Source organism: Labeo rohita, chromosome 2, assembly GCF_022985175.1.
Source record: "Labeo rohita strain BAU-BD-2019 chromosome 2, IGBB_LRoh.1.0, whole genome shotgun sequence".
Lineage (NCBI taxonomy): Eukaryota > Metazoa > Chordata > Actinopteri > Cypriniformes > Cyprinidae > Labeo > Labeo rohita.
Genome location: NC_066870.1, coordinates 8516054 through 8542075, shown reverse-complemented (window position 1 = coordinate 8542075; position 26022 = coordinate 8516054). Strand labels below are relative to the sequence as shown.

Here is a 26022-nt window from a genome sequence, read left to right as displayed (position 1 = left end):
CATAATGTCTCTTAACTCATTAACAAAATGACACCATCAAAGAATGAAGCAGCTGGGCTTCTCGGTAGTATGTCTTTGTGTGTGGGAGAGAGACAGAGGTGTTACAAAACAAGGCTTCAATTCAAAAACACGATTAAGTATGATTTCTGTGGTGGTGTGTCCTCTAGTGGTGAGGAGTTTGCATAGAAAAAAAAATGTGTCTACCCCTTAAAACAGCACACAGAACAAAATGTTAATGTATATTGTATTATATCTCCCATATAATCAATCTGTTATTTACACATACAGAAATGTTGTAGCATACACTGATTCAAGAACGCATTTATAATTACAACGACCACAAAGCACTGACGGGAAAAGTGCAAAATTAAGAACAATGCCCATTATTTTCATTTTGCTACACACTAACATACATTAAACATCATACCACATCAAGAAGAACTGGATGTTTAGGAATTGTTCAGGACTGTTTCTTAAAAATGTGATGATTTTGTTAAAATCTTGTGATATGAGAAATCAAGTCATGCTATTTCTACCCATCGCATGTTAAAATGGTCCTATCACGTCCATAATGATAGTTTTATAGTATAGTCATTCATGTTTAGCTACAAGGCATAAAATTATGTGGCAAAGGTGCAGATTAGTGTCCATCAAGGCTCAAGTGATTATTTGGCCACATTCTGACCAAACGTTAAGATGTGAAAATTGGATTTTAGCACTTTTTGTCAGTTGGTTGTAGTAGAAGGGACATAATTGGACGAGGTGGGTGAACTGGGTCAAGAATATTGCTGGGTGAATTTCTGATGGAATTCCTTCAGTTTGTTGAGCATAATCTTGAGCTTGTCTGTTGGAGGAAGGATGGTCATCCTGGTGAAACAAAAAAACACCAAAATTTATATACAGCACCTGTCAAAAGTTTGGAAGCATTACAATTTTTAAATGTTTTTAATAAAGTCTCTTATGCTTACCAAGGCTGCATTTACATGTTCAGAAATACAGTATAACATTGTTTGGTGTTAAATTTGTTCTTTTGTTTTCTTTACCAGATATTCCATGTACTGTATAGTAAAGTCAGCATAAAATGAATTCACCCCCTTCTGTTTTCTAAATGCATGTTATGGGTATCCATATCATCCAATCAACAACCAAAGGATAAAACCACATTCTCACTCCATTTTTTTTTTCTTAGACTGTTTCACCCACATGTCATAATATGAGAGAAAAGATCTATTGTGACTTCCGTTTCATTACAAGAACTACAAAATTTATCATAAAATAATTTTAGATGAAGGACATTGATGTCACTGCACAATATTTCATGTCAACGATCCATACACTACCAGTCGAAAGTTTTTGAACAGTAATATTTTTAATGTTTTTTAAAGAAGTCTCTTCAGCTCACCAAGCCTGCATTTATTTGATGCAATGTACAGCAAAAACAGTAAAATTGTGAAATATTTTTACTATTTAAAATAACTGTTTTCTATTTGAATAGATTTTAAAATGTCATTTATTTCTATGATTTCAAAGCTGATTTTTTTGCATCATTACCCAACATGACCCTTCAGAAATCATTCTAATATTCTGATTTGCTGCTCAAAAAAACATGTATTATTATTATTATGTTAAAAACAGCTGAGTAGAATTTTTTTTAGGTTTCTTTGATGATTAGAAAGTTCAGAAGAACAACATTAATCTGAAATAGAAATCTTTTGTGACATTATAAATGTCTTTATCATCACTTTTGATCAATTTAAAGCATCCTTGCTAAGTAAAATACTGACTCCAAGCTTTTTAATGATATGGTGTATAATGTTACAAAAGCTTTTTATTTCAGAATAATGTTGATCTTTGGATTTTTCTATTCATCAAAGAATCCTAAAAAAAAAAAAAAAAATTACTGTTTTAAATATTGCCAATAATAATAATAATGATAATGTTTCTTGAACAGAATATCAGCATATTAGACTTCTGAAGGATCATGTGACACTGAAGACTGGAGTAATAATGCTGAAAATTTAGGTTTGATCACATTTCAAGACATTTTTGATTACATTTTATTTAGTATTTGAAAATTGTACTGTTTTTATTTTGGATCAAATAAATGCAGGCTTGGTGAGCAGAAGAGACTTCTTTAAAAAACATTAAAAATATTACTGTTCAAAAATTTTTGACTAGTAGTGTATATTGTGTGTCAACAATTCCTTTTACAAACCATGAGAAGAAAGTTCAAAACTTTTGAGGACACACACACCTGAAGTGGTAAGTGCCTTCTCTTTGACCAAAACCGCTGCCAGGAACAAGACAGATCCCAGTCTCCTCCAGAAGTTTCATGCAGTAGAACATGTCTGGAGCCTGATCCTTTGCCTGTATTCACACACACAGCAAGCCATGAAGCAAGTAAATTAGACCAAGCAGAAAACATAGAACAAGAACAAGAACAAGAAAACATAGAACAAGAACATGTGACACAAACCTTGGCTTCATTGATGGCACGTTCAGGTAGGGTGATGCGGGGGAAAGAGTACATGGCTCCTTGCACAGGGTTACAGCTGATGCCTGGAACTGTATTCAGAATCTCCTCAGTCAATTTGGCTTTTTCAGCCAAGGCACTCAGAACGGCTGTTCGTTCCTACACGAGACAGAAAGAGAACTGAAAAAAGGAAGGAGACTGGGATACCGGCCGATATGGTTAGAACTGCAGAAACAGCAGAAATATTGTTAAACTACACTGACCAAAATTATAAATGCAACACTTTTGTTTTTGCCCCCATTTTTCATGAGCTGAACTCAAAGATCTAAGACTTTTTCTATGTACACAAAAAACCTATTTCTCTCAAATATTGTTCACAAATCTGTCTAAATCTATGTTAGTGAGCACTTCACCTTTGCCGAGATAATCCATTCACCTCACAGGTGTGGCATATCAAGATGCTGATTAGACAGCATGATTATTGCACAGTTGTGCCTTAGGCTGGCCACAATAAAAGGCCACTCTAAAATGTGCAGTTTTATCACACAGCACAATGCCACAGATGTCGCAAGTTTTGAGGGAGTGTGCAATTGGCATGCTGACTGCAGGAATGTCCACCAGAGCTGTTGCCTGTGAATTGAATGTTCATTTCTCTACCATAAGCCGTCTCCAAAGGTGTTTTAGACAATTTGGCAGTACATCCAACCGGCCTCACAACCGCAGACCACGTGTAACCACACCAGCCCAGGACCTCCACATCCAGCATCTTCACCTCTATCATCTGAGACCAGCCACCTGGACAGCTGCTGCAACAATTGGTTTGCATAACCAAAGAATTTCTGCACAAACTGTCAGAAACCGTCTCAGGGAAGTTCATCTGCATGCTTGTCGTCCTAATTGGGGTCTCGACCTGACTGCAGTTTGTCATCGTAACCAACTTGAGTGGGCAAATGCTTACATTCGATGGCGTCTGGCACTCTGGAGAGGTTTTCACTGTACAGGGCAGATGGCAGACAGCGTGTATGGCGTCGTGTGGGTGAGTGGTTTGCTGATGTCAACGCGTCATTGCGTGGGGCAAATGGTGGTCACACCAGATAGCGACTGGTTTTCGGACCTCCCCGGACCCCCCCAATACAGTAAAACTGCACATTTTAGAGTGGCCTTTTATTGTGGCCAGCCTGAGGCACACCTGTGCAATAATCATGCTGTCTAATCAGCATCTTGATATGCCACACCTGTGAGGTGGATATCTCGGCAAAGGAGAATTGCTCACTAACACAGATTTAGACAGATTTGTGAGCAATATTTGAGAGAAATAGGCCTTTTGTGTACATAGAAAAAGTCTTAGACTTTTAAGTTCAGCTCATAAAACAGAAGTGCTGTGTTTATAATTTTGGTCAGTGTATGTCTAATTCTGTACTTAAAGGGATAGTTCACCAAAAAATGAAAATTCTGTCATTAATTACTCACCCTCATGTCATTCCAAACCCGTAAGACCTTTGTTCATCTTCAGAACATAAATTAAAATAGTTTTGATGACATCCGAGAGCTTTCTGACCCTGCATAGACAGCAACACAACTACTATGTTCAAGACCTGGAAAGGTAGTAAGGACATCAGTAAAATAGTCCATGTGACATCAGTGGATCAAACTTAATTATATGAAGCTACGAGAGAAAACAAAAATAGTGACTTTATTCAACAATTCCTATCTTCTTCAACACTTTCACGAGAGCAGGGGCGTTTCTAGGATTTGAAAACATCTGGGGCTGGTGGCAAAACATCAGGGGCTAGTAGTGGTGGATGGGAGCTCACATCATACTTACGTATGATGTATGTATGAAATACGTAATGAAGTGTCTAACGTTTTGTTAGACACAGGTTAATCTGGTGCACTTTGAGAGCTCCAGAAAGTAAGAGCTCCAAGTTAACCCATGTTCAGTGCGCAAATTGAACAAAGAAAAAAGGTTTATGACCTGACTCATCCCTCTTCTGATACTCTGAAAACATCGGTTCATGAACTCAACGTGTGAGCAAAGTCATATTGTGCTTTCGATTTTAGTTCATCTGACAGATACTTTGCCTCAGCACAAAACAACATTGTTACACTATGAAAAAAATAGTAAATCGTAATCACTACAAATAGCAAACATATCAAAGTATTATCACAAAATTATAACTTTACAAAAATATATTACACAAATAAAATAATAAATTTAGAAATATATGTTTGCATGCAAAAATAGGGGCCCATTTTTATTTATTTATTTATTATTTTTGTTTACCAAATTCCATTTTATTTTTTTTTATTCTGTTTTTTTCTGTTTTTTTTTTTCTGGACTCCTTTTTAATAGTTAAATTTAATTTTATTAATCAAAAAAGATGTCTAATTAATTAAAACATGAAACTTGTACAATTTAAAGTCAATTTATCAAAAATTAAGTTATGTTTAGGGCCCTATGAAATGTTTTATTTTTTCTCACCTTATAATTTATACATATGTTTAAAATGCACCTTATTGTTACCAAATTTGTTTTAGCATGTCTATTTAAATGCATAAAACAACTTTTATTTATTTCTACAACAGCCTTATGAAATTCTGTGTTGTGTATTTAAATTTTCTGGTTATGAGGCATGACATATTAATTTATCTTTTAATTAATGAAAATTAAATTTCATTTTTGATAAATAAAGGGGATGTACTATTAAATGTAAAAGATGGAAGAAATATTGTGTAACAAAGTTTTATTAATTTTTCAACAGTAGTAGTAGTAGTACTGTAGGTAAGTACATTCTACTGAATGATAGTAATGTATTTCTGGCACAATGTCTACAAACTAAACCGAACTTTTATTTTGACGGGTTTCCCTAAATACCTTTAAATTTCTGTTAGTATATGACCCTGGTTTACTCAAATGAAACAGTGAAGTGCTCACAAAGTACTCTCAGAGCACTTCTGGAGATGTTGTTTATGCATTTTCTATGGCAGACGCTGAAATTATGAAATCACCGCGAGCGTCACGCGCTTATGTGTAGTAAAGGAAACCGCGCCTGCGTCTGCACCATTTATTCATAAAGAGACACGCAGAACATGCAGGATTCATATTTAAATGGTATTTTGCGGCGTAATATTTACAGATAGTCCATATCGCGATTTGATTTAAGTGTAATGACCGGCTTTTGATTCATTCATTCAAACTTTGACAAATTAAGTGAATTCCTAGGAAATCATAGGGCGATACAACGACGCCCCTGCACGTACCACGAGGCATGTGAATGCATTCCTCTAAAGGAAGAAATTGTTGAATAAAGTCATCATTTTTGTTTTCTTTGCGCACATAAAGTATTCTCATTGCTTCACTGAAATTAAAGTTGAACCACTGATGTCACATGAACTATTTTAATAATGTTCTTACCTCCTTTCTGGGCCTTGAACTTGGTAGTTGTGTTGCTGTCTATGCAGTTTCAGAATGCTTTGTGTGCCAATGATGCACACAGTCTTACAGGTTTGGAAGGACATGAGGGTGAGTAATTAAAAGGGCTGCCCTTGATTAAAGATTTTTCTGGTCAACTAGTATTTGTTCATTTTAAGCATAGTCGACTAATCGCATGTTTATTAATAAACCATTTAAATCATAATAATGAGACTTCAATTGCTTACATAGCCTAATAAGCGCTCAAGCGCACACATAAAGCTTGCCAAAGCACACCAATCTGTAATATACTACCATTCAAAGGAACACAGTTGCTCATTTGAAATATCCCAAATTCATTAACATTAAATCAAGGTTAAGAAAAAAGTAATGTGCATGTGATGAATTAGGTGGAATTCTTCTGTGAGAATAATTCACGCAATTCCTAGCGAATCAGACCAAATGTCTTAACCAGACCAGAGTCATATACCACCAAGTTAGCTTGTCTACTCGCTGTGGTAAAAATTCTACAACATGGAAAAAGGAAGGCACCTTCATAAAGGTTTGGTAGGAGGGCTCTCCAGGCTGAGGTGAGTTGACCACCAGGTCCATGAGGGCTTGTCCAGGCGCAGGTGGGCACAAACGCACTGATACCAGCTTGGTGAGCTGAGCCTTCACTTCTGGGTCCATGTTGATGACCTCCATGTATCCTCCTCGAAAACCACATCTGAAAGTGTGTGTTTGGATGTTAGAAAAGAAAGTAAATTGTATGGACTGGGTGAACTCAAACCATCAACATGCCATGAATTGTTTAATACATAGATTCTTTTGTAAATACAAGTTTTTGTGCTTCTATAAAAAATGATAAGTTTGATAGATGTGTACTCACTCTCCCATGTAGCACTTAGAGGTGGAGTGGAATGATGCCAGCTCTACTTTGCTTGAATACTCTGGACCCATCTCAAACAGCACTTTCTTGAAGGAGTGAAACGCACAACCCTCTGCATACACATTATCCTGATACACCTTTGAAAGAGACACATAGTAAGGAAATATTATCTTTAAGCCTTGTATGAATATTTAAGGAAGTGTGCACTTCTATACCTGTAGATACTAATACTACAGTTGCACCAGAGGTCGCGTTAACCGAAAATTGTCTATCATTGACGGAATTTTTTTTTTTATCAGTGACGGAAAAATCTGAAGGCTGTCCATCACTTTGACAGATTACACTGAGGGTGATATATTGTAAATTGTAGCTGCAATCGCACCCTTGTCCAGTCGCTCCAGTCTGCGTTTGATTACGCACAGACAAGTACACAAAAGCTACAACGATCTATCACTCCACATTAAAGAGCGCCAAATGGTATTTATTGCTTGAATTTCCTAATGAAATCAACAGAATTTGAAGTCTGAGACTTTGTTTTATATCGAAAGTAACACAAAGCCTAGCCTATTGCCATTTATTGGAAGGAAGATGCACTATGTACTGTCCATTCATCAACTGAAAACAGCATAGACCAAAAGATTGACTGTGATTTAAGAATCGATTTTGGTTCACTAAAATGAGAATCTATTAAAATCGAGAAATCAATTTTTTTTTAGCGTGTTTTGTTGTTTTTAAACACTGTGCTGTCGTCCTGTAGGTTCATGATTAAAAATGAAAATGTGACCAAAAATAAAAGCAATTAAATGTTTTATTCTAATTACATTATGAAAATTACAATGACGGGTAATGTCCATCAAAATGACGGGCAGTGTTGGGAAGGTTACTTTGGAAATGTAATAGGTTACAGATTACAAGTTACTTGATTTAAAATGTAATAAGTAATGCAACTTTTCAATTACTTTATTAAAGTAATGTAACTTATTATTTTTAATTACTTTTTGATTACTTTTCTAAATTTCTAATATTTTCAATTGTTAATCATTTTGAAACATTTAAACCAGGCAGAGTTAACCTTACAGTAGCACTCAACACTGATTACTGTCAGACTTTCAAAATCCTTTATCACTTGACTTAAGATTATAATAAGTAAGGGATAATATACATCTTTATTTTGTGATAACAACTGGCTGAATGTACATTATCTCACTTATTACACAGCTGCTTGATAGATTATTTATTTGTTTCGTGTCAAAATTATTAGACACGAAACACTGATCTGAGTTGAAATATTTGAACGCAAAGTTTCCATGCCGTTGCTAGCAAACAGCAAGTTCAAACTAGACATTTTAGGGATACAGTGCAGTCATACCAGTTTTCTTACACAACATTTCACCACATAAACAATTAGGTAGTAGTAGTAGTTTGTTAGTTATCTTATAATCTATTACAGTGTACAAAAAAAAAATGGCAGCAGCTGCGTTTGTATGAAACAATAGAGCAAGTCCACGATACCAGAATGACAGAATTAAGAAACTGTACACATGATATTGAATTAAGCTTTAATATTTTATGAGCTAACCAAATGCAAAGCTTCCGCCAAGAAAAATTATCAAGCATATAGCACCGACTTAAGTTGCCCCGAATGAGTCTGAGCTGTGTAATAATTTAATAATAATTTAATTTAAAGCACAGCCACGACAAATTCAGACCTTTTTTTTTTTTTTTTTAACTTATTTCTTATTTTGGGCTTTTTATGCCTTTTATTGTAATAGGACAGTAGAGAGATGACAAGAAAGAGCTGGGAGGAGAGAGGGGAGCGGGATCGGCAAAGGACCTCGAGACGGCAATCGAACTCAGGTCACCGTGCGCGCAGTTGCACTATATGTCATAACAAGATCATAACATAAATAGCATCATAACAAGAAATAGTTTAATAGCTATAATACTGGGTTTGAAATCAGATGTTTGCATAGTTATGACAGAAAACACTAGCATCTAACAATGCCTTGGAAAAAGCAATCTTTTAAAAAAATGAAATTTATGCATAAACCCAAATAGGAAATAAAATTATCGAATAAGCATGTGTCATATTCTGTGTCCTAAACTCCTGAAACATTGGTGTCTCATTTCAGAGCAGTCAATGCAATTTATGAAAGAAGTAAATTAAATCTGTAAGTGGGGGTGGGTGTGTGAAAAAATTCAGATGTAATCCCCTTTGTAATCACTGGCATTTTTCAAAAGTAATTGTAATTTAATTACACATTTTTTCTCAGTAACTGTAACTAATTACAATTACATTTATTTTGTAATTAAATTACATAATTCCATTACATGTAACTAGTTACTCCCCAACACTGATGACGTTAACAATGTTAAGGTCTAGCGCAACCTCTTAGTTGCACTTAGTGTAAATACAGATTTCATAGAATAATATAATATGGTGTAAAGACTATACGACCGCCACTATTAACTTACTTCATCAGCCATTAGGAAGAGGTTTTCTTTGGCGGCAAATCGGATTACATCTTCAATACATTGTCTGCTTTGTACCTGACCTATCAAAAGAAAGAATGGAAAGAAATTGTTTATAAAATGGAAAGAAATGAATGAAGTCATTTCTAAAGGATAAATAATTCAGAAAATACAATCTTGCAAAAGGTTATATATACTGTGTTTTGGATTATTATAGCATGTAAAATGTTTTTGATGTTTCTTATGCTAACAACGCTCAAAATTAAGTGAAAACAGTAATATTATGAAATATTATTGCAATTTAGAACACAAAATTTTATTTATTCCTGTCATTGGAAAGATCCACTACTTCAGTCCTCAGTGTCACATGATCACTCAGAAACCATTCTAATATACTGATTTGATGCTCAAGAAACATTATTATTATTATTAATTACAGCTGAAAATGGTTGTGCTGCTTAATATTTTTGTGGAAACCATGATGTAATTTTTTTTTTTATTAGAAAGGTTCGAAAGAACAGAATGTATTTGAATTGTGTGTGTGCATGTGTGTCACTTTGGATCAATTTAATTAATATTTGTGAATAAAAGTATACATTTCTTTTTGAAAAAAAGAATCTTACTGACCCCAAACATTTGATAGTATATATATATATATATATATATATATATATATATATATACACACACTACCGTTCAGGATCAGTAAGACTTGTAATGTTTTTTTAAAAAGTTTCTTTTGCTCATCAAGACTGCATTTATTTGATAAAAAAATACAGAAAAAAAAACTATAATACTGCGAAATGTATTACTATATAAAATAATTTTTAAATAATTTTTATTTTAATATACTGTAAAATATAATTTATTCCTGTGATGCAAAGCTGAATTTTCATCAGCTGTTACTCCAGTCTTAAGTGTCACATGATTCTTCAGAAATCATTCTAATACGCTGATTTATTTTTAGAATTATCAATGTTGGAAACAGCTGTGCTGCCAAATATTTTATGGAACCTGTAATTAATTTTTTCAGGATTCTTTGATGAATAACACAGAAGAAATACATTTATTCAAAATATAAATCTTTTCTAACAAAATATAAATGTAAATCTATGCTATCACTTTTTTATTAATTTAACACATCCTTGGTTGGTGAATAAAAGTAAATAAAATTAATGTCTTTCAAAAAAAAAAAAAAAAAGAATAAAAATTTACTGACCCCCAAATTTTATACAGCAGTTTTTTATTTTAAATAAATGCTGTTCTTTCTAACTTTTTATCCAAAGAATCCTGAAAAAAAGTATCACAGGTTCCAAAAAATTATTAAGAAACACAACTGTTTCCAGCACTGACAATAAATCTGTATATCAAAATAATTTCTGACGGATCATGTGACACTGAATACTGGAGTAATGATGCTGAAAAATTCAGCTTTGATTGCAGAAATAAATTAGATTTTAATGTATATTAAAATAGAAGAATGTTGTTTTACATTGTAATAATATTACACAATATAACTGTTTTCTGTATTTTTAATCAAATAAAAGCAGCCTTGATGAGCATTAGAAACTTATTTAAAATACATTAAAAATCATACTGATCCCAAACTTTTGACCGACAGTGTAAGTTAAGATATTTTAAAATATTTTTTTATTTATATTATAATATTATACATAATGTTTAAATTTTATAAAACTGTATCGATATTATAATGAGTTAATTATTATTATATTTTTATTATACTAAATATAATAAAAGTTTTGATAGGTAGTTATTATTACTGTACATATAATAACTAATAATAAACTGTACATTAAAGATAATCAATTTCTTTTTTAAGGAATGGCTTACCAGTTGGGTTGCCAGGGTTGATGATACACAGTACACGGGGGTTGCAATGCTCCCTGGCTGCCTGTAGAGAGCGCTGTAGCTCACTAATGTCTAAACTCCAGCACTTCTCTTCATTCAAGTAGTAATTGACCTGAACTGCACCCAGCTCTGCTACAGATGCAGAGTACAGAGGGTACTGAGGAATAGAGATCATGATCCCTGTCCGCGTACGACCCTCTCCAGCAGTCAACAGCTTCAATATGGTCTAAAAGACAACAAGAGACAATAAGACAATAAGAAATAAGACTACATTTCCATTGTATGATGAAAGGGGGTTGTACATGGTTGCTTGGGCCTTGTCATGTGGTTTCTAAATGGTTGTTTACATCTAGAGGGTTCAATGTAAGACTATCAGATTTTAAATCTGATATACTGAATTATAACAAAATAATTTTGTTATACTTATATGAAAAAATAAGTATAGCGGATATACCAGAGCAGGAAACTGGTGAACTGTTTCTTTAATTGGCATACTGGAGCAGGCTGACTCTGAGTACACAAATTCAGCATACAGAGAACTGTGTTTGCGTTTGCCTGACGTACCACAATGCCGTCACTGGCTCCTGTCGTGAGATAGATGTTATCAGGATCAGACGGGATACCGCCGTCACGACGCTGTATGTAGTTTGCAACATCGTGCCTCACACAATCAATGCCTTGACTGGTTGTGTATGCACCTGAGAGAAGGAACAGAGCAAAGGTAGGTACACTGTAAAAAACAAACAAACAAAAAAATTTGTTGAGTCAACTTAAAATAATTTGTTACTCTGCTGCCTTAAAATTTTACGTTCTGTCAACTCAAATAAGTTTAATCAACTTGAAATGTTAAGTTGTACTAAGTGACAACTTAGATATTTGAGTTGACTTAACAAAAAAAATTGGTTTGTTAAACTTAAGAGCTAGGTACGTTACCCAGCTGCCTTAACATTTTAAGTTGAATCAACTTAATATCTAAACTGTCACTTAGTATAACTAAACATTTCAAGTTGACTAAACTTTTTTTGAGTTGACTGAACTTAATATTTTAAGGTAGCCGGGTAACAAATTATTTTAAGTTGACTCAACAAATATATTTTTTTTTACAGTGTATGAATATGGAAAGAGTTTCCTCACAACCCATAATAGAGGCCTTTTGGACAGTGACTAACATCATCACTTTAATCAGTAACATCCTTGACTGGAGAACATTGGGTAACATCAGTGCTTTCATTAGTTAACAATTAAGACTTTTGGTTAAAATGTACATAGAAAACTGTATGTAAGTCCTGTAACTGGTCATCACTCCTTTTTTTTTATTTGTAACTTAAAAGATGATATTTCAAAGAATGTGTTAACTGGTTTTATCCATATAATGAGTCAAAAAAGTCAATGGGGTCCAAAACAAAACTGGATCCCTGCTTGTTTTTATACAATACATTTTTTCCTCCAAAACATTTGATGACAATTTTAATTTTTTGGGTAAACTATCACCTAGGGTTTTCACTATTTTGCAGTTCAGTTAAATTCAACATTTAATTAAAAATGACCATATTTACTTTCCTAACACATATTTCCTAGCCCTACTGTAAATGATACATCAGTGCGCAATATTCCAAAAGAGAAAAAAAATGTTACAACTTGCTCTGTCTCTAAAATAACTTTACTTTTCAGATGACATCACCAAGGCCTCTTATTTTACCTTTCCAAAAGAGACTACTGGATAAAAGCAAGACTCTCTCAACATTTTTTTCTCAATAAATATCAAGTTTCTCTCATTACAGGAATAAAATTGGTTATCATATCATTTTGACTTTATATACATGTACATTTAAACAAAATTATTATCTGAAGGTAGTAATATTTCTTTTCTTTTACGCCAAAAATCTAGGATATTAAGTAAATCATGTTCCATGAAGATATTTTGTAAATTTCCTACCGTAAAAATATCAAAACTGAATTTTTGATAAGTAATATGCATTGCTAAAAACTTCACTTGGACAACTTTAAAGGTGTTTTTCTCAAAATTTAGATTTTTTGCACCCTCAGATTCCAGATTTTCAAATTGTTGTATATCAGCCAAACATCAATAGAAAGCTTTTTTATTCAGCTTTCAGATGATGTATAAATCAAAAAACTTATAGATCCTTTAGATCCTTATGACTGGTTTTGTGGTCCAGGGTCACATATGAGATCATACATCTGCATGTGTAATAATTGTAAACCTTTGAAGATTATTGTCATTTGACACTTTCATGCCAACTCTCATTATACACACATCACGTACCGATGCTGTTTCCTCCACATGATTGTAAAATACGCCTTGCTCGATTTTTGGCATCTTCTGGAAACTTGCTGTCATCAAGTAGTTGTGGATAAGTACACAATGCCATCACCTAGAGAAAAAAAAAGTAGCTTATGAGGCTACATAAAACATCTAGTAACAAAGCTAAATTTATTTAAAAAAAATAAAATAAAATGTTGGCTATGTACAAATAGTTTTATCTGAAACTGTTGACTTTGGTTAATGCATGGAATAGCTGAAAGCGCAGTGGACCTGAAAATGACTTGAAACATCAAGAGTAGATCATTCATTGAGGCTCTTAGTCAGCAAAAGGAGAGGACTCAGGTACCTGTCGGAAAAAGGTGATTGGCCGTTGCCCCATAGCGTGAGCGTCTCCGATGTTTGCTTTAATGACCTCTTCAAAAGGCTTCTTGACCCCCTGTAACAGAGTTAAAAACCAGATTTTCAAGTCATTCCAAACACAAAAAAACTCATGCACCTCAGTGTGAGAAGACAGAATGCAAATGAAAACAATCTGTTCTAAAATGGTCTTAAAGGAGAAGTCCACTTCCAGAACAAAGATTTACAGATAATGTACTCACCGCCTTGTCATCCAAGATGTTCATGTCTTTCTTTCTTCTGTCGTAAAGAAATTATGTTTTTTGAGGATTCAAGCATTTTTCTCCATATAGTAAACTTCTATGGTGTCTTTTTGATTTTAACTTCCAAAATGCATTTAAATGCGGCTTCAAACGATCCTAAATGCGGTTGTAAATGATCCCAGCTGAGGAAGAAGGGTCTTATCTAGCGAAACGATAAAAATAATTTATATTTATATTTACTTTTTAATGTCTTGTCTTACTCTGCCTGGACTACCTGTTTTTTCCGGTTCATGACAGTTAGGGTATGTCGAAGAACTCCCATCTCATGTTCTTCTTAACTTCAAAATCATCCTATATCACTGTTTTTACCTTTTTTGTTAAGGGTGTTTGATCTTCTTTGCATTTTCACTTTGCATAGACTGGGTCGGTACTTCTGCAGTGATGTAGGATGATTTTGAAATGATTTTTGAAGCTGAGGGAGAAAATACGATCTGAGTTTTTCGACATATCCTAACTGTCTTGAGCCAGAATACACAGAGTTCAGGCAGAGCAAGACAAGACGAGTGTTTGAGATTAAAACTATTTAAATTATATATTTTTAATGAAAATAACCGATCGTTTCACTAGATAAGACACTTATTCCTCGGCTGGGATCATTTACAACTGCATTTGGGATCGTTTGAAGCCACATTTAAACTGCATTTTGGAAGTTCAAACTCGGGGCACCATAGCAGTCCATTATATGGAGAAAAATGCTGAAATGGAGAAAGAAAGACATAAACGTCTTGGATGACAAGGGGGTGAGTACATTATCTGTAATGTATGACTTTTTGCCACGATGCAGGGTTGATTGCTTGCCAAGCCACTGCTAAGCAGTGGCTAAGGTGTTCATAGTGGTTGCCAGGGTATTCAGGGTGGTTGGTAAAGTGTTCTGAATGGCCAAGTCAAAAGTGCCCAACAACAGGTCTCAACAGGCGTGGCACTGAGCAGACTGACAGACTCCTGGGAAAACTAGGTTGCTGCAGGGGGTGCTTAACCTGTGGTCTGTGTGGGTCCTAGTGCCCTAGTATAATGATGGGGACACTATACTGTCAAAAAGCACCGTCCTTCTGATAGGATGTTAAACTGACAAAAATCCCACGTCTTTCGAAAAGCATAGCGGTATGACCTCAGCATCCTGGCCAAATTTGCCTGTTGGCCTCCTAACAATCCCCATATACTAATTGGCTTTATCGCTCTGTCTCCTCTCCACCAGTAAGCTGGCGTCTGGTGGACGTTTTGGTGCACTATGGCTGCCGTCGCATCATCCAGGTGGATGCTGCACACTGGTGGTGGATAAGGAGATACCCCCTCACAATAAAAAGTGCTATATAAATGTAATGAATTATTATTTTTGTGACATATCAAGGTACAACAAGAGTGACTTGAGAGCAGTCGGCTGGCTCATTCTGCATTTTCTCCAGAGCAGCTGCACAATTTCTGATGACAACACAGCTGTTTTATTATGTTTATTCTCACACCTTCAGTTTCAGTAATGCTTACGAATCCGTGTTTTCAGCTACAGGCGAAGTCGAACAAACCTTTTGATTTGGCCCGGATGTGAACTGAAATGTAATAACATTACTATTCATGATAAAGGCTCTAACTGATAAGTTGGTGAAACAGCATGCTGATCAGCAGCCTCAATATGGAGTGGGCGTTAGGCATCGGGACTAATAAGCTTGCAGCTTTCTTATACCATCCTACATTTCAGACCTTTGCAACTCAAGGCTCTTGTTCTCCGTAAGTCTATCGAAAAAATTTTCGCAAGAAAAATCTTTAAAGCACAGGTGTCCTCGCTCCTCCGTCCTCCATCCTATGACCCGGAAACCGATCGAGCTCAGCCATCTTGTAGGACATCTCAATTCTCTAACTGCACCACGAGGAGGCGAGGATCGAGGAGTGAGGAGCCTTCCTGAGAAGTCATGAGCGAGGATACACAGGTCTATGCTTTGCTAAAGTGTTTTATCGACTAAACGTGACGCACATTTAAATTCTCCTCCCCCTTCACATCTGTCGTAATAATTTACATTTATATTTTACCTTTGCAGTTTAAATAATGCCATATATTTAAACAGGGCATCTTGCTTTATTCATATTTATTATGAATGCCTTAAATAACGAACTTTAACAACATATGGGCAGATCCGTTTAGCACAGCTGATGATGCTTTGAAGTGACGCTTGAGTGCTCAAAATTATTCCAATGTTCATCCTTTGATTCCTTCGTCCTGGCGTCTTTTCCTTGCGTCCTTCACTCGCATCCTGAAGGGGTAGAGCTAAGACGCGAAGAAAGGAAGCAAGGAAACGAGGATGCACAAATAAGAATTGAGAAGCATCCCATGTAGCACTCAAATAAGCATGAAGGACTTGATTACGCAGATCAGGTGCATTTAATTAGCGTTAAATCTAAACCAGAGACTGTCTTACTACTGGGAGATGAGAGGGTCTGTATTACTTACTATTGGAGAAAGTGTAACGGCTAACTTGGATCACATATCCCTTAATAACCAATCACATTAGTCACGGTTATGCGATACTCAATCGGCATTCACAGATACCATAGAAATGAATTAGAATTGCCGTAAGCTGAATCCCAATTATTGCAAAAAGCCAGTGACTTCTCTTATAAAACAGCATTTTTTTGTGGTGAACTCTAAAAATAGGTCAATCCAAAAGTATTAGCAAATAGGCTGTCAATTTATTAAATGATAAGCCATTTTCTCTGTTTATTCTGTTTAAAAGCTGTTTATTCAGCATAGTAAAGCCTGTCCTCCATTGACACCCATTAAAAAAAACAGCCTCTGGTTTCCTTTCCCACGTACTGCCAGACCGGAAGCGTCTGCTTTAGCCATTACACTTTTTTCAGCTAATGGTTGCAGGCTTTACCTAAACTCTGCAGGGCTGTGGCCCTCCAGGAACTAAGTTGGACACCCCTGCCGTAAAGGAATAGTTCACCCAAAAATAAAAATTCTGATAATTAATTACTCCCCTCATATCGCTCCAAACCCATAAGACTTTCGTTCTTCTCCAGAACACAAATGAAGGTATTTTTGATGAAATCAGAGAGTTTCTGACCCTGCATAGACATCAATGCAACTAAAACATTCCCAGGCCCAAAAAGCTAGTATGGACATCATTAAAGTAGTCCATGTGACATCAGTGGTTTAACCGTAATGTTATGAAATTTCTGCCACGCGTTCACAAGAGTATCACAAGAGACTCAGGAGCCAGCGTTCTGACGTAGAATGTTCATCTTGCTTACTTCACAGTCTGTACTTTCTGGTTCAAATAAGTAGGTTGGGCAAAACATTGCAAGTCACCTTCTCTGTCGAAATCTTCAGACACGTTTACAAAGACTGTTTTATGTAAAGTGTGCATCTTCTTCACTTGTAAACAAAACACAAGTATCAGAATGCTGTTAGAATTTCCATTTTTTGGGTGAACTAATCCCTTAAATCGAATTGCTTAGAAAAATAATATGTGCAAGATGACTTTTGTGACTTTTATTCAACCTCTGAATTAATTAATCTGATCAACAGAGGGTTCAAATGCTGTTTACGTGTCTTATCTGGCGAACAAATAAGCAGCAAGGGTCAGTAGTACTGCTGATGGCAGGGTTTCACCCAGTCCTCTTTCTGTGTCCCTTTCTTTCTGTTTACTCATTTCAAAAGCACTTTAACAGACTGTGCAGCAGAAGCCTCACAAACAACCTCCCTGTCACTCTCGCTGCATGCTGATTGCAACACAGAAGCACCTTGTTTTTCCAAATGCGTTGTTTTCTCTGGGGTGGAACACATGGTTTTGATAGAGTAAGATAATAAAACTGTTGTTTTACTGTCATGTGAGCAGTTTTTCAGCTAAATGTATTACCTGCTTCAGGAAATTATAAAAGAAATCAATGACCAGACAGATGGAGTGAAAGCGTATGCAAACACTGTGAATGTAAATGTGTGAGATAAAGATATCGCTGTAGGAAAAAGACATCAATGAAATCTCTTCAGCAGCTCAACTGTTGCTCCTAGACAGTGATGAGATTAAATGGAGACATGGCTTAACCCCATATGTGCCTCCTGTAGAATGCGCACATTTGCCAAGAAAAGTGCAATAAAAGTCAGTTTTCAACATGAAGATTTCTCTTTAGTCAGAAAAGAGAGTGATGAGTTGACAGGAATTACATGATTTCTCGGTCTATGAGTCAGCATTCCTGCAGCTGAACTCTCTAGGAGTGTTTGATAGAGCTCTTTAGTAAATTAGCCAATTTTACAACTATTGCAGTTGTCAAGACCAGAAGTATCAAATGTGTGAATGCATGGATTTCTCACATTTACACATCACACACACACTGTTTTATAAAAATCATTATATATTATTGTCATGATGTGCTGCAATGTTTCAATATGAAGTGGTCAAACACCTTCTCACAAAAAATCCAGAGCAGGTCCTTACATGATCAGCAGGAATGTGCTCTCTGAAATCCAACCTCAGAAAACATTATATGTCAATCAGACTTCTAGGTGTCATGCCAGGAAACTCAGAAATGAGCTGAAGTTGGATGCAAATGCAGTATTTTAATAACACCATAACAAAAGTAGAAGAGTCAAGGACACCAGAAACAAGGAAAAGAGAACTAAACTGGGGTGTAAGAAGAATGTAAAAAAAAAGTGTGCAAATGAGATGTGTCGGGGAAACAAACTAAAAGTCCACATAACAAGGACAAGACCACAAAGAAATTGAACCATTATGCTTAAATTTCAAATAATCAGTAATAATTTAAATAATATTTCAAATCCCATTAAATCCCAAAGAGTAGCTGATAATCATGTCACTTCTGAATAGGTAAGTAAGAGTTGTATAAAAATCTTGTATAAAAAAAAACTTATGTAGAGTTACAGGAATAGTTCCATTAAAAATTAAAAAGTGGTGACCAGTTTTTTTTTTTGTTTTTTTTTAAATATATATTCTTTTTTGTTTCACAGTAGATATAGAGTCATACAGGTTTGGAACAATATGAGCGTAAGTAAATGATGACAGAATTTTCCTTTTTTTTTCTCCTCCTTTTTCCTCCTAAACTAACCATTTTAATAAAATATACAGTACCAGTCAAAAGTTTTTTAACAGTAAGATTTTTATTTAATCCAAATTACAGCAAAAACAGTAAAATTTTGAAATGTTTTTACTATTTAAAATAACTGTTTTCTAATTAAATGTATTTTAAAATTTTAATATCTTTAAAAAAATATTTTAAAAATGTTAAATTTATTTCTGTGATTTCAAAGCTGAATTTAGCATCATTACTCCAGCCACATGATCCTTCAGAAATCATTCTAATATTCTGATTTGCTGCTAAAAAAACATTTATTTTTATTATCATTATGTTAAAAACAACTGAGTATATTTTTTTCAGGTTTCTTTGATGAATAAAATGTTCAGAAAAACAGCATTTATCTGACATAGAAATCTTTTGTAACATTATAAATGTCTTTATCACTCAATTTAAAGCATCTTTGCTAAATAAAAGTATTAATTTCTATAAAAAAATTTCCAAGCTTTTGGTATAGTGGTATAGTGTATAATGTTACAAAAGCTTTTTATTTCAGATAAATACTGATCTTTGGATCTTTCTATTCATCAAAGAATCCTGTAAAAATGTACTCAACTGTTTTAAATATTGATAATAATATTTTTTTCTCTTAAACAGAAATTCAGCATATTAGCATGATTTCTGAAGGATCATGTGACACTAAAGACTGGAGTAATGATGCTGAAAATTTAGTTTTGATCACAGGAATAAATTTCATTCTAAGATATAGTATTTTCAAACAGAAAGCAGTCATTTTAAATAGTACAAATATTTCACAATATTACAGCTTTTGCTGTATTTTGGATCAAATAAATGCTGGCTTAGTGAGCAGAAGAGAATTCATTAAAACATTAAAAATCCTACTGTTTAAAAACAATTGAGGAGTGTGTGTGTATATATATATATATATATATATATATATATACACACACACTGAAATATACTGAAATGGACTCTTATCCACATTCACATGGCAGCTAAGGTTTTGTCTTTATATTTAGCTATAATTATATTCAGCTATAATTAAGCATTTTTGGAGTGACTGCCTAAATGACACTCAACTTATGTGTATAATTTTGAACATAAGATGTGTAATTAACGTAGAACAGGAATGAGAGCTATAACAGTTGAATTTCAATTGAGAGCACTGGTGTTTTTTTTTTCATTAGCTATTCAAAACGAATAAAATAATTTACAAACCCAAGAACGGTACATTAGGCAGTTTTATACTGCACACACAAACAGTGTATGAAAAGAAACTTGCTGTGAAAAAATTATTTTCATAGTTTATCAAATTTGCCTAAATTATAATGTACAATGGCTGTCAGGCCACAAATTCAATTGCTTGTCACTGCGTGTTTATCTTGAATTACGCCTGACTTCTTAACAAAAGGCGAGTAGTACATGCCAATATGTTTGTTTGTTTCATAAAAGGAATTTTTATGAAAGAATTTAAAACATAGGCTCAGTGTTGATTGTACTTGCACTTGATTATGGCTCTTTCATTCTCTCACAAGTCATCTTGTCCCTTTAGGCTTCAGCTGTCTGGAATTCAACAAACAACAGCGGCACTCCCAGTAGTTGGTACGGATGGGACTAGATTGCAAGCACCACATCTGTTTCTCACTGGGGCGAGACCGAGTCTCTGTTCAGCAGAACCAGATGCATCCCCCAGAGACTCCCACCTCCCCCAAAAAGATCAGAAGTGTTATTTCCCAACTCTTTAACTATTGGTCACAAAGTGGAGATAATTGTGAATGGCAGCCAATCAGATGTAGCTGCATGTCTGCCGCCCCTAAAAAAATGACAGCCTTTAATTCTGTTTGAGCAGAGGGTAGTTTGTGTTGGAACGCGGTTTTCAGATCTGTAAAACTGAGTCACGCAGACTTTCGCAGTATGAAGCATGAGAGACAGTGGATCAGATTTCACTAAACATTTCTGTGGTTATTACAGCTGGCCTTGCCCAACATGATCAAATGCCATTCATTTACTCATTCCAGATTTCTAACAGCATTAAAAATGTAGTGCAGAATATAAAGTGCAGGATAAAAAATAACAAGGTATTGTAGAATAAGGTGTTAAACAAACAGTTTTAAATAAAAAGTCTTTGTTAGTGACTGCAAATGACAGCAACAGTGTACTGACTTTCTTTTCTTTCCTTTTTTTTTTTTTTTTTGCGGGGGTTATATTTTATGTACACTTCCCCACTTCCATGTTTGCTGCTTCACAAAAAAATAAAGTTTAGGAAAGTTTGAGGAAATGTTCATAACATATCAAATGAATATAATATAATATAATATACATTTCTGGTGTATGTGGAACAATTATGATTGACATTTTTTCTCTATTTTTCTGATAATAATAAATCTGCAATCCATTTGGGGTGTGACTTTGTACAGTTGTGTTTTTAGGGAAGTCGCCAATTTCAGTTTCAGCTCCAGCAAAAACCAGTAGTGGTTAGTTTTTTTGAAAGGTTTAACTATTCATAATGTCCTAATTAAAGCATTTTTATCTTCTTATTGATTGAACAGCAGGACACAATGAAGGGTTACTTGCTAGTTGGTTGCAGAAAATTTTAGAGGCGGGACATTCTCACTCTAGCAAGCATCTGATTGGACAAAAACCTATTTAGCTCAAGATAACTCATCAGTGTTTTGGTCCAAATGTTGGTAAACTGTGTAATATAGGCTTAATCTTCAAACCATATGTCCTGTATGAGCTATACAAAAGATCATTCTGTTTTTGTCTGTAAATGTCCGGAACAAATACCCATTTTAAGAATAAATGCAAATGATTTACAGTAAGGCGATCAGTGAATGTTAATAAGCATATGCATACTGTGCACCGTAATCGTAAACTCATCTTTGGACTTTCTGTACTCCAGAAAAATACCAACTCTGGGCATCGAAGTCCACTGTCCTGTAGAGTTTAGCTTCAACCGAATCAAACCAATGGTCAGATTTTTCAGGTGTATCTTAATAAGGTTGGAGCTAAACTAAAGGCCAAAGATGTCACCTCTGATGCAAGTTCATGTACTTTGTAACTATATGGATACTATGTAATGCTTTTCCAGTATTGTAATCTTTTACATACCAATAAAACTTTGTTGAGAGAGATACGAAGACAAAAAAAGAAATGCAGAGTGAAAGCGATTGCGTCAAAGAGTTTTTTACAAATAATAAAGGCGTAAGACGAGCAGGCAAATGAGAGAAAGAAAGCAGTCGAACGAGAAAGAAAGATTTGTACAGTATTAGGTGAAGGCCACCTTTGTCATGCATGTCTTTCCCAGAAACCTAAAACCAATGGACCTGACAGCGGGTGCCAAGACTAAAACAGAGTGCATATTCTTTCCGAGATCAAGAAATCCCGCAACAGATTGGGCTGAAAAAACATCTTGGTTACATTATTATCACATGAGATTCCTGGAAGCCAGTTATACAGTTTTTATGACAGCAGTGTGAGTAGAATGTTGTCATTGAACTCTTTCGCGATTTAATTACCATGGACAACTTTAATAGAGTCTGCTGACCCATTGTTATTGCAGTACTTGTTCCTGCAGTCTCTATGTATGTGTGTGTGGATGTTGTCATTGTGACTGCCAGTACCTCGCATCTAAGCAAAGGCCTTTTGTATGTGGCCTAATGGCAAATTTGTAGTGATTTGAAATTACTGTGTGACAGTAATCATGGGTTTAAAAAATGTATTTCTTATATATTATATTATATATCATAATGCATTTTCATACTTTATGGCTGAAGGTCTAGTTCTGAGACAAGGAGCATAAATGCATTTGGAAAATAAAAGGCATTTTATAATATATCTTTTTTTTAAATTACATTAAAAAAGCATTTTTGTCAAATCCAGGTGATTTACCATAGAAATATGATGTTTTTATAACATTTGTGACTGTTACAGCGCTAGCTGTGGTCCGATCTCCCTAAAACTTTGCATGCTTGTTTAGAATCACCTGTTTTGAGAAGTTTTGAGTTTTCGTTTAGGCTTTACAGGCTTTTAAGTATATTTGTACAGGCTCCTTTTCTAACTGCACGATCAGTTTTACGTGGAAATTGCTCATCCGTAACCATTCTAACAATTACAATAGGGTTTCAGAACTACGCGTTTGAACCCCTAAAAGACAAAAAAGCAAAATAACTACGTTCTGTAAGCTTTAAACATGACCTAAAATTGTAATGTGAAAAAGATACAAGGTTGAAAATCAACCTCTGGGACATAAAAGTATGTGTAAAGCTGAAATTAGATAATATGTTTGTAAATAAAGCATGTAATCAGTCATGAATGTGATTTAAGAGTGAGGAATGTGTTTTAAAAAATGTCTAATACAAAATATTCTGATGTATGTGTGTTAAATGTTAGATTGGAAGAAAACAACCCAGCTTCAGCTGTTGTTTTGCAACTGCGTGGCAACAGATGTTTGACATCTAATATAATTTCCATGTGTGTTCATGGAAGGTGCTGTGCTTTACTTAGATACAGCCACCAATTTAAAGAGTGAGGTAAAGACTTGACAAACAGAGATGCTCTCTGTTCCTATGACAATTGGTGCTGACTCTAGACTGTGATCTTACCAAGGGCATGACCTCAGAGTTTACTACTACTCCCAGCACCACTCATATGGCCAAGAGAAATGAGGACTGCTATGAGATGTCACAGCCAAATTAACTAACAGAATGGACTTTATCCTCTCATGACTGATGACAGTCTGCTTCTAGTAAATTTTCCAAAAAACAGAGGATAAAGAGTGACAGAGCGACAAGCACTGGACGTTTTACCACTAATTTCTTGCTGAATTATCTAATCAAAGCTTTACTTTTGAAGTTCAGCCACTTTTAAAAGTGTCTTTGTGATGAACCTGAAGCACAACAGGAAAGATGTTCACTAGAAAAATAACACTGCGTACTGCGTAATACTTTTTCCAGTAGAGAGAAGAGAAATATGTATGTGATCTGAGAGGTTCGGATGTAAATGTGCTTTATTAAAATGAGCCTGACTACACTGTTAACACCAACAGTAATTTGTAAATCATATAATACAAAATAGCTTTTTAAATTTTACAGTAGCTCATAAGAGCATGAGTCAACCTAGTTGTTTTTACTTAAGAGCTAAAGCGAGGGTGATAGTCACATAAACACTGCATAATTATTCTCCTGACATCCTACGTGGATGTCTTGCTTCCAAACTGAGCGCAAGAGAATTATGGGATGTTTGCAGAATTTACAGCCGGCCATACCATAAACTTTCGCTTAATGCATAACTTTGTTTGCGAGCATGAAATATAAAGTGCTTATACCTCTTTCAGCTCCTTCTCGATCTGCACCGCACGCTGAACGATTGGTCCGCGGACCGCGTAGTCAACCTTCTTCACGTTGGCGTTCATAGTGTCAACGGTGAGCACTTTCCCCCGATGGGGTAACGCTCCGTTTTCGGACATCTTCTTGTGTAGATGTTCGCTTTGTGCCGCCGGGGATGCAGAAAGATTCCTATGGGGAGAAGAAAGGGAAGGCAGCGGAGAAAAGTTCAGGACCCATTCTGAAACTTTGGGGTGCACCGCCGCGTAAGCCTCACATCTTCCCCATTTCAAAACACTCACGGTTCTATTAGACAACATTTTTATAAACAGTTAAATAGCGCAAAGGGGTTAACTTAAAGGTTTAAGAGGTATAGCTTAAATTTGGGTTCTTAAACTTTGGTTAGGCAGCGCACGTTGTGCTGTTACCCGCGTAGTAAACCCTACAAAGATCTACTTGAGAAGACCTTTGGACTGTGCATCAGATAGCTCAAGATTTCATAAGACAAGCAACTGCTGACCCCCACAAAATCCCCACGCCTCTTTTTATCTGCTGGCCTCACAAACAGTAAATTCAGTGTCTCTCTAGTTACTTTTCCATGACTTCCACCCCTTTTTTTTAATGGGGAGTTTTATGGTCAGTACCTCCTCCCGACTGTAGGCTATTACGCACCAGAAGTGTAGAAAGGGAAGCCTCCTCGGTTTCCGAGACGACAGACAGCAAAGATCGACCCGTGTGAAGCGTCTGAAGCGGCTCCAAACTCTGACCTGTGTAAAACTTCCCTTCACAGTGAACCTCCTCCCATTGATCCAATAACTGAGAATAAAGCACGTCAGCTCCTCCCATGTTGACTAAGGCTTTGTGTATCTTGAAGAAGAGATTACTCAACAGTGTGATCAAATTACAGGGTTATATATGTTCTTTCAAAAAGAACTCTTATGAAAAGGCACTGGCAATCTTAAGAAAATAGTGGAGAAAATGGCAGACTCGACAAGATGCTAAATCTAATTAGTTGTCATGTGATCAGAGGCCATGATGTTCCAAACAGCATGCTCTTCGTTATTAAAACACTTTGGTCTTATTAGATATGTGAGAGGGAGGTGTTTGTTTGTTAAAGAGGATATATTATGGAATATATATCTGTAACTGAGGTTTGAAAGTTCAATTACATAAATGCTTGTTTTCTTCTTCATTTGTAAGGCTGAAAACACCAGTTGTCACAATATTCTTAAATTAAGACATTTTGGTAATATATTGTGCATTTTTAAAATACTACGAAATATATTATAATGATAAAATAATTTACCATGAAATTAGTAATGATATTATTATTTATAATGACTCTACTCTTAAAACAAAAGGTTACTTAATACAACTATGGCTCCATGAAGAACTACCAATGAACTATTCCATTGGACAAAAGGTTCTTTATAGTGGAAAAAGGTTCTTTAGATTATTAAAAGATTCTTCACACTAAGAGAGAGAAAAAATTTGTTTTTTTAACTGTTCACAGAAAGTTTCTTTAGGGAACCTATAGTTCTTCTGTGGCCACTGCAGTGAAAACCTTTTAAAACATTTATTTAAAAAAAAAAAAAAA

At 35.1% G+C, this 26022-nt stretch overlaps 1 protein-coding gene across 2 annotated transcripts; it reads right to left on the bottom strand.

The window, feature by feature from the left end:
- Positions 1-227: 227 nt before the first annotated feature.
- Positions 228-25254, bottom strand: gpt (glutamic--pyruvic transaminase). Of its 2 annotated transcripts, XM_051126394.1 has the most exons (12): positions 25098-25254; positions 24428-24617; positions 13746-13835; positions 13400-13508; positions 11680-11813; positions 11098-11341; positions 9250-9329; positions 6775-6911; positions 6438-6612; positions 2477-2632; positions 2255-2367; positions 228-867 (listed from the first exon to the last, which is right to left on the bottom strand). In XM_051126394.1, the coding sequence occupies exons 2-12, from the start codon at positions 24566-24568 to the stop codon at positions 777-779; spliced, it is 1470 nt and encodes a 489-aa protein (XP_050982351.1). In that variant the 5' UTR covers positions 24569-24617; positions 25098-25254; the 3' UTR covers positions 228-776. The 2 variants fall into 2 exon arrangements, with proteins under 2 accessions (XP_050982351.1, XP_050982345.1); XM_051126388.1 differs by lacking the exon at positions 25098-25254 and having other exon boundaries at positions 24428-24925.
- Positions 25255-26022: the final 768 nt, after the last annotated feature.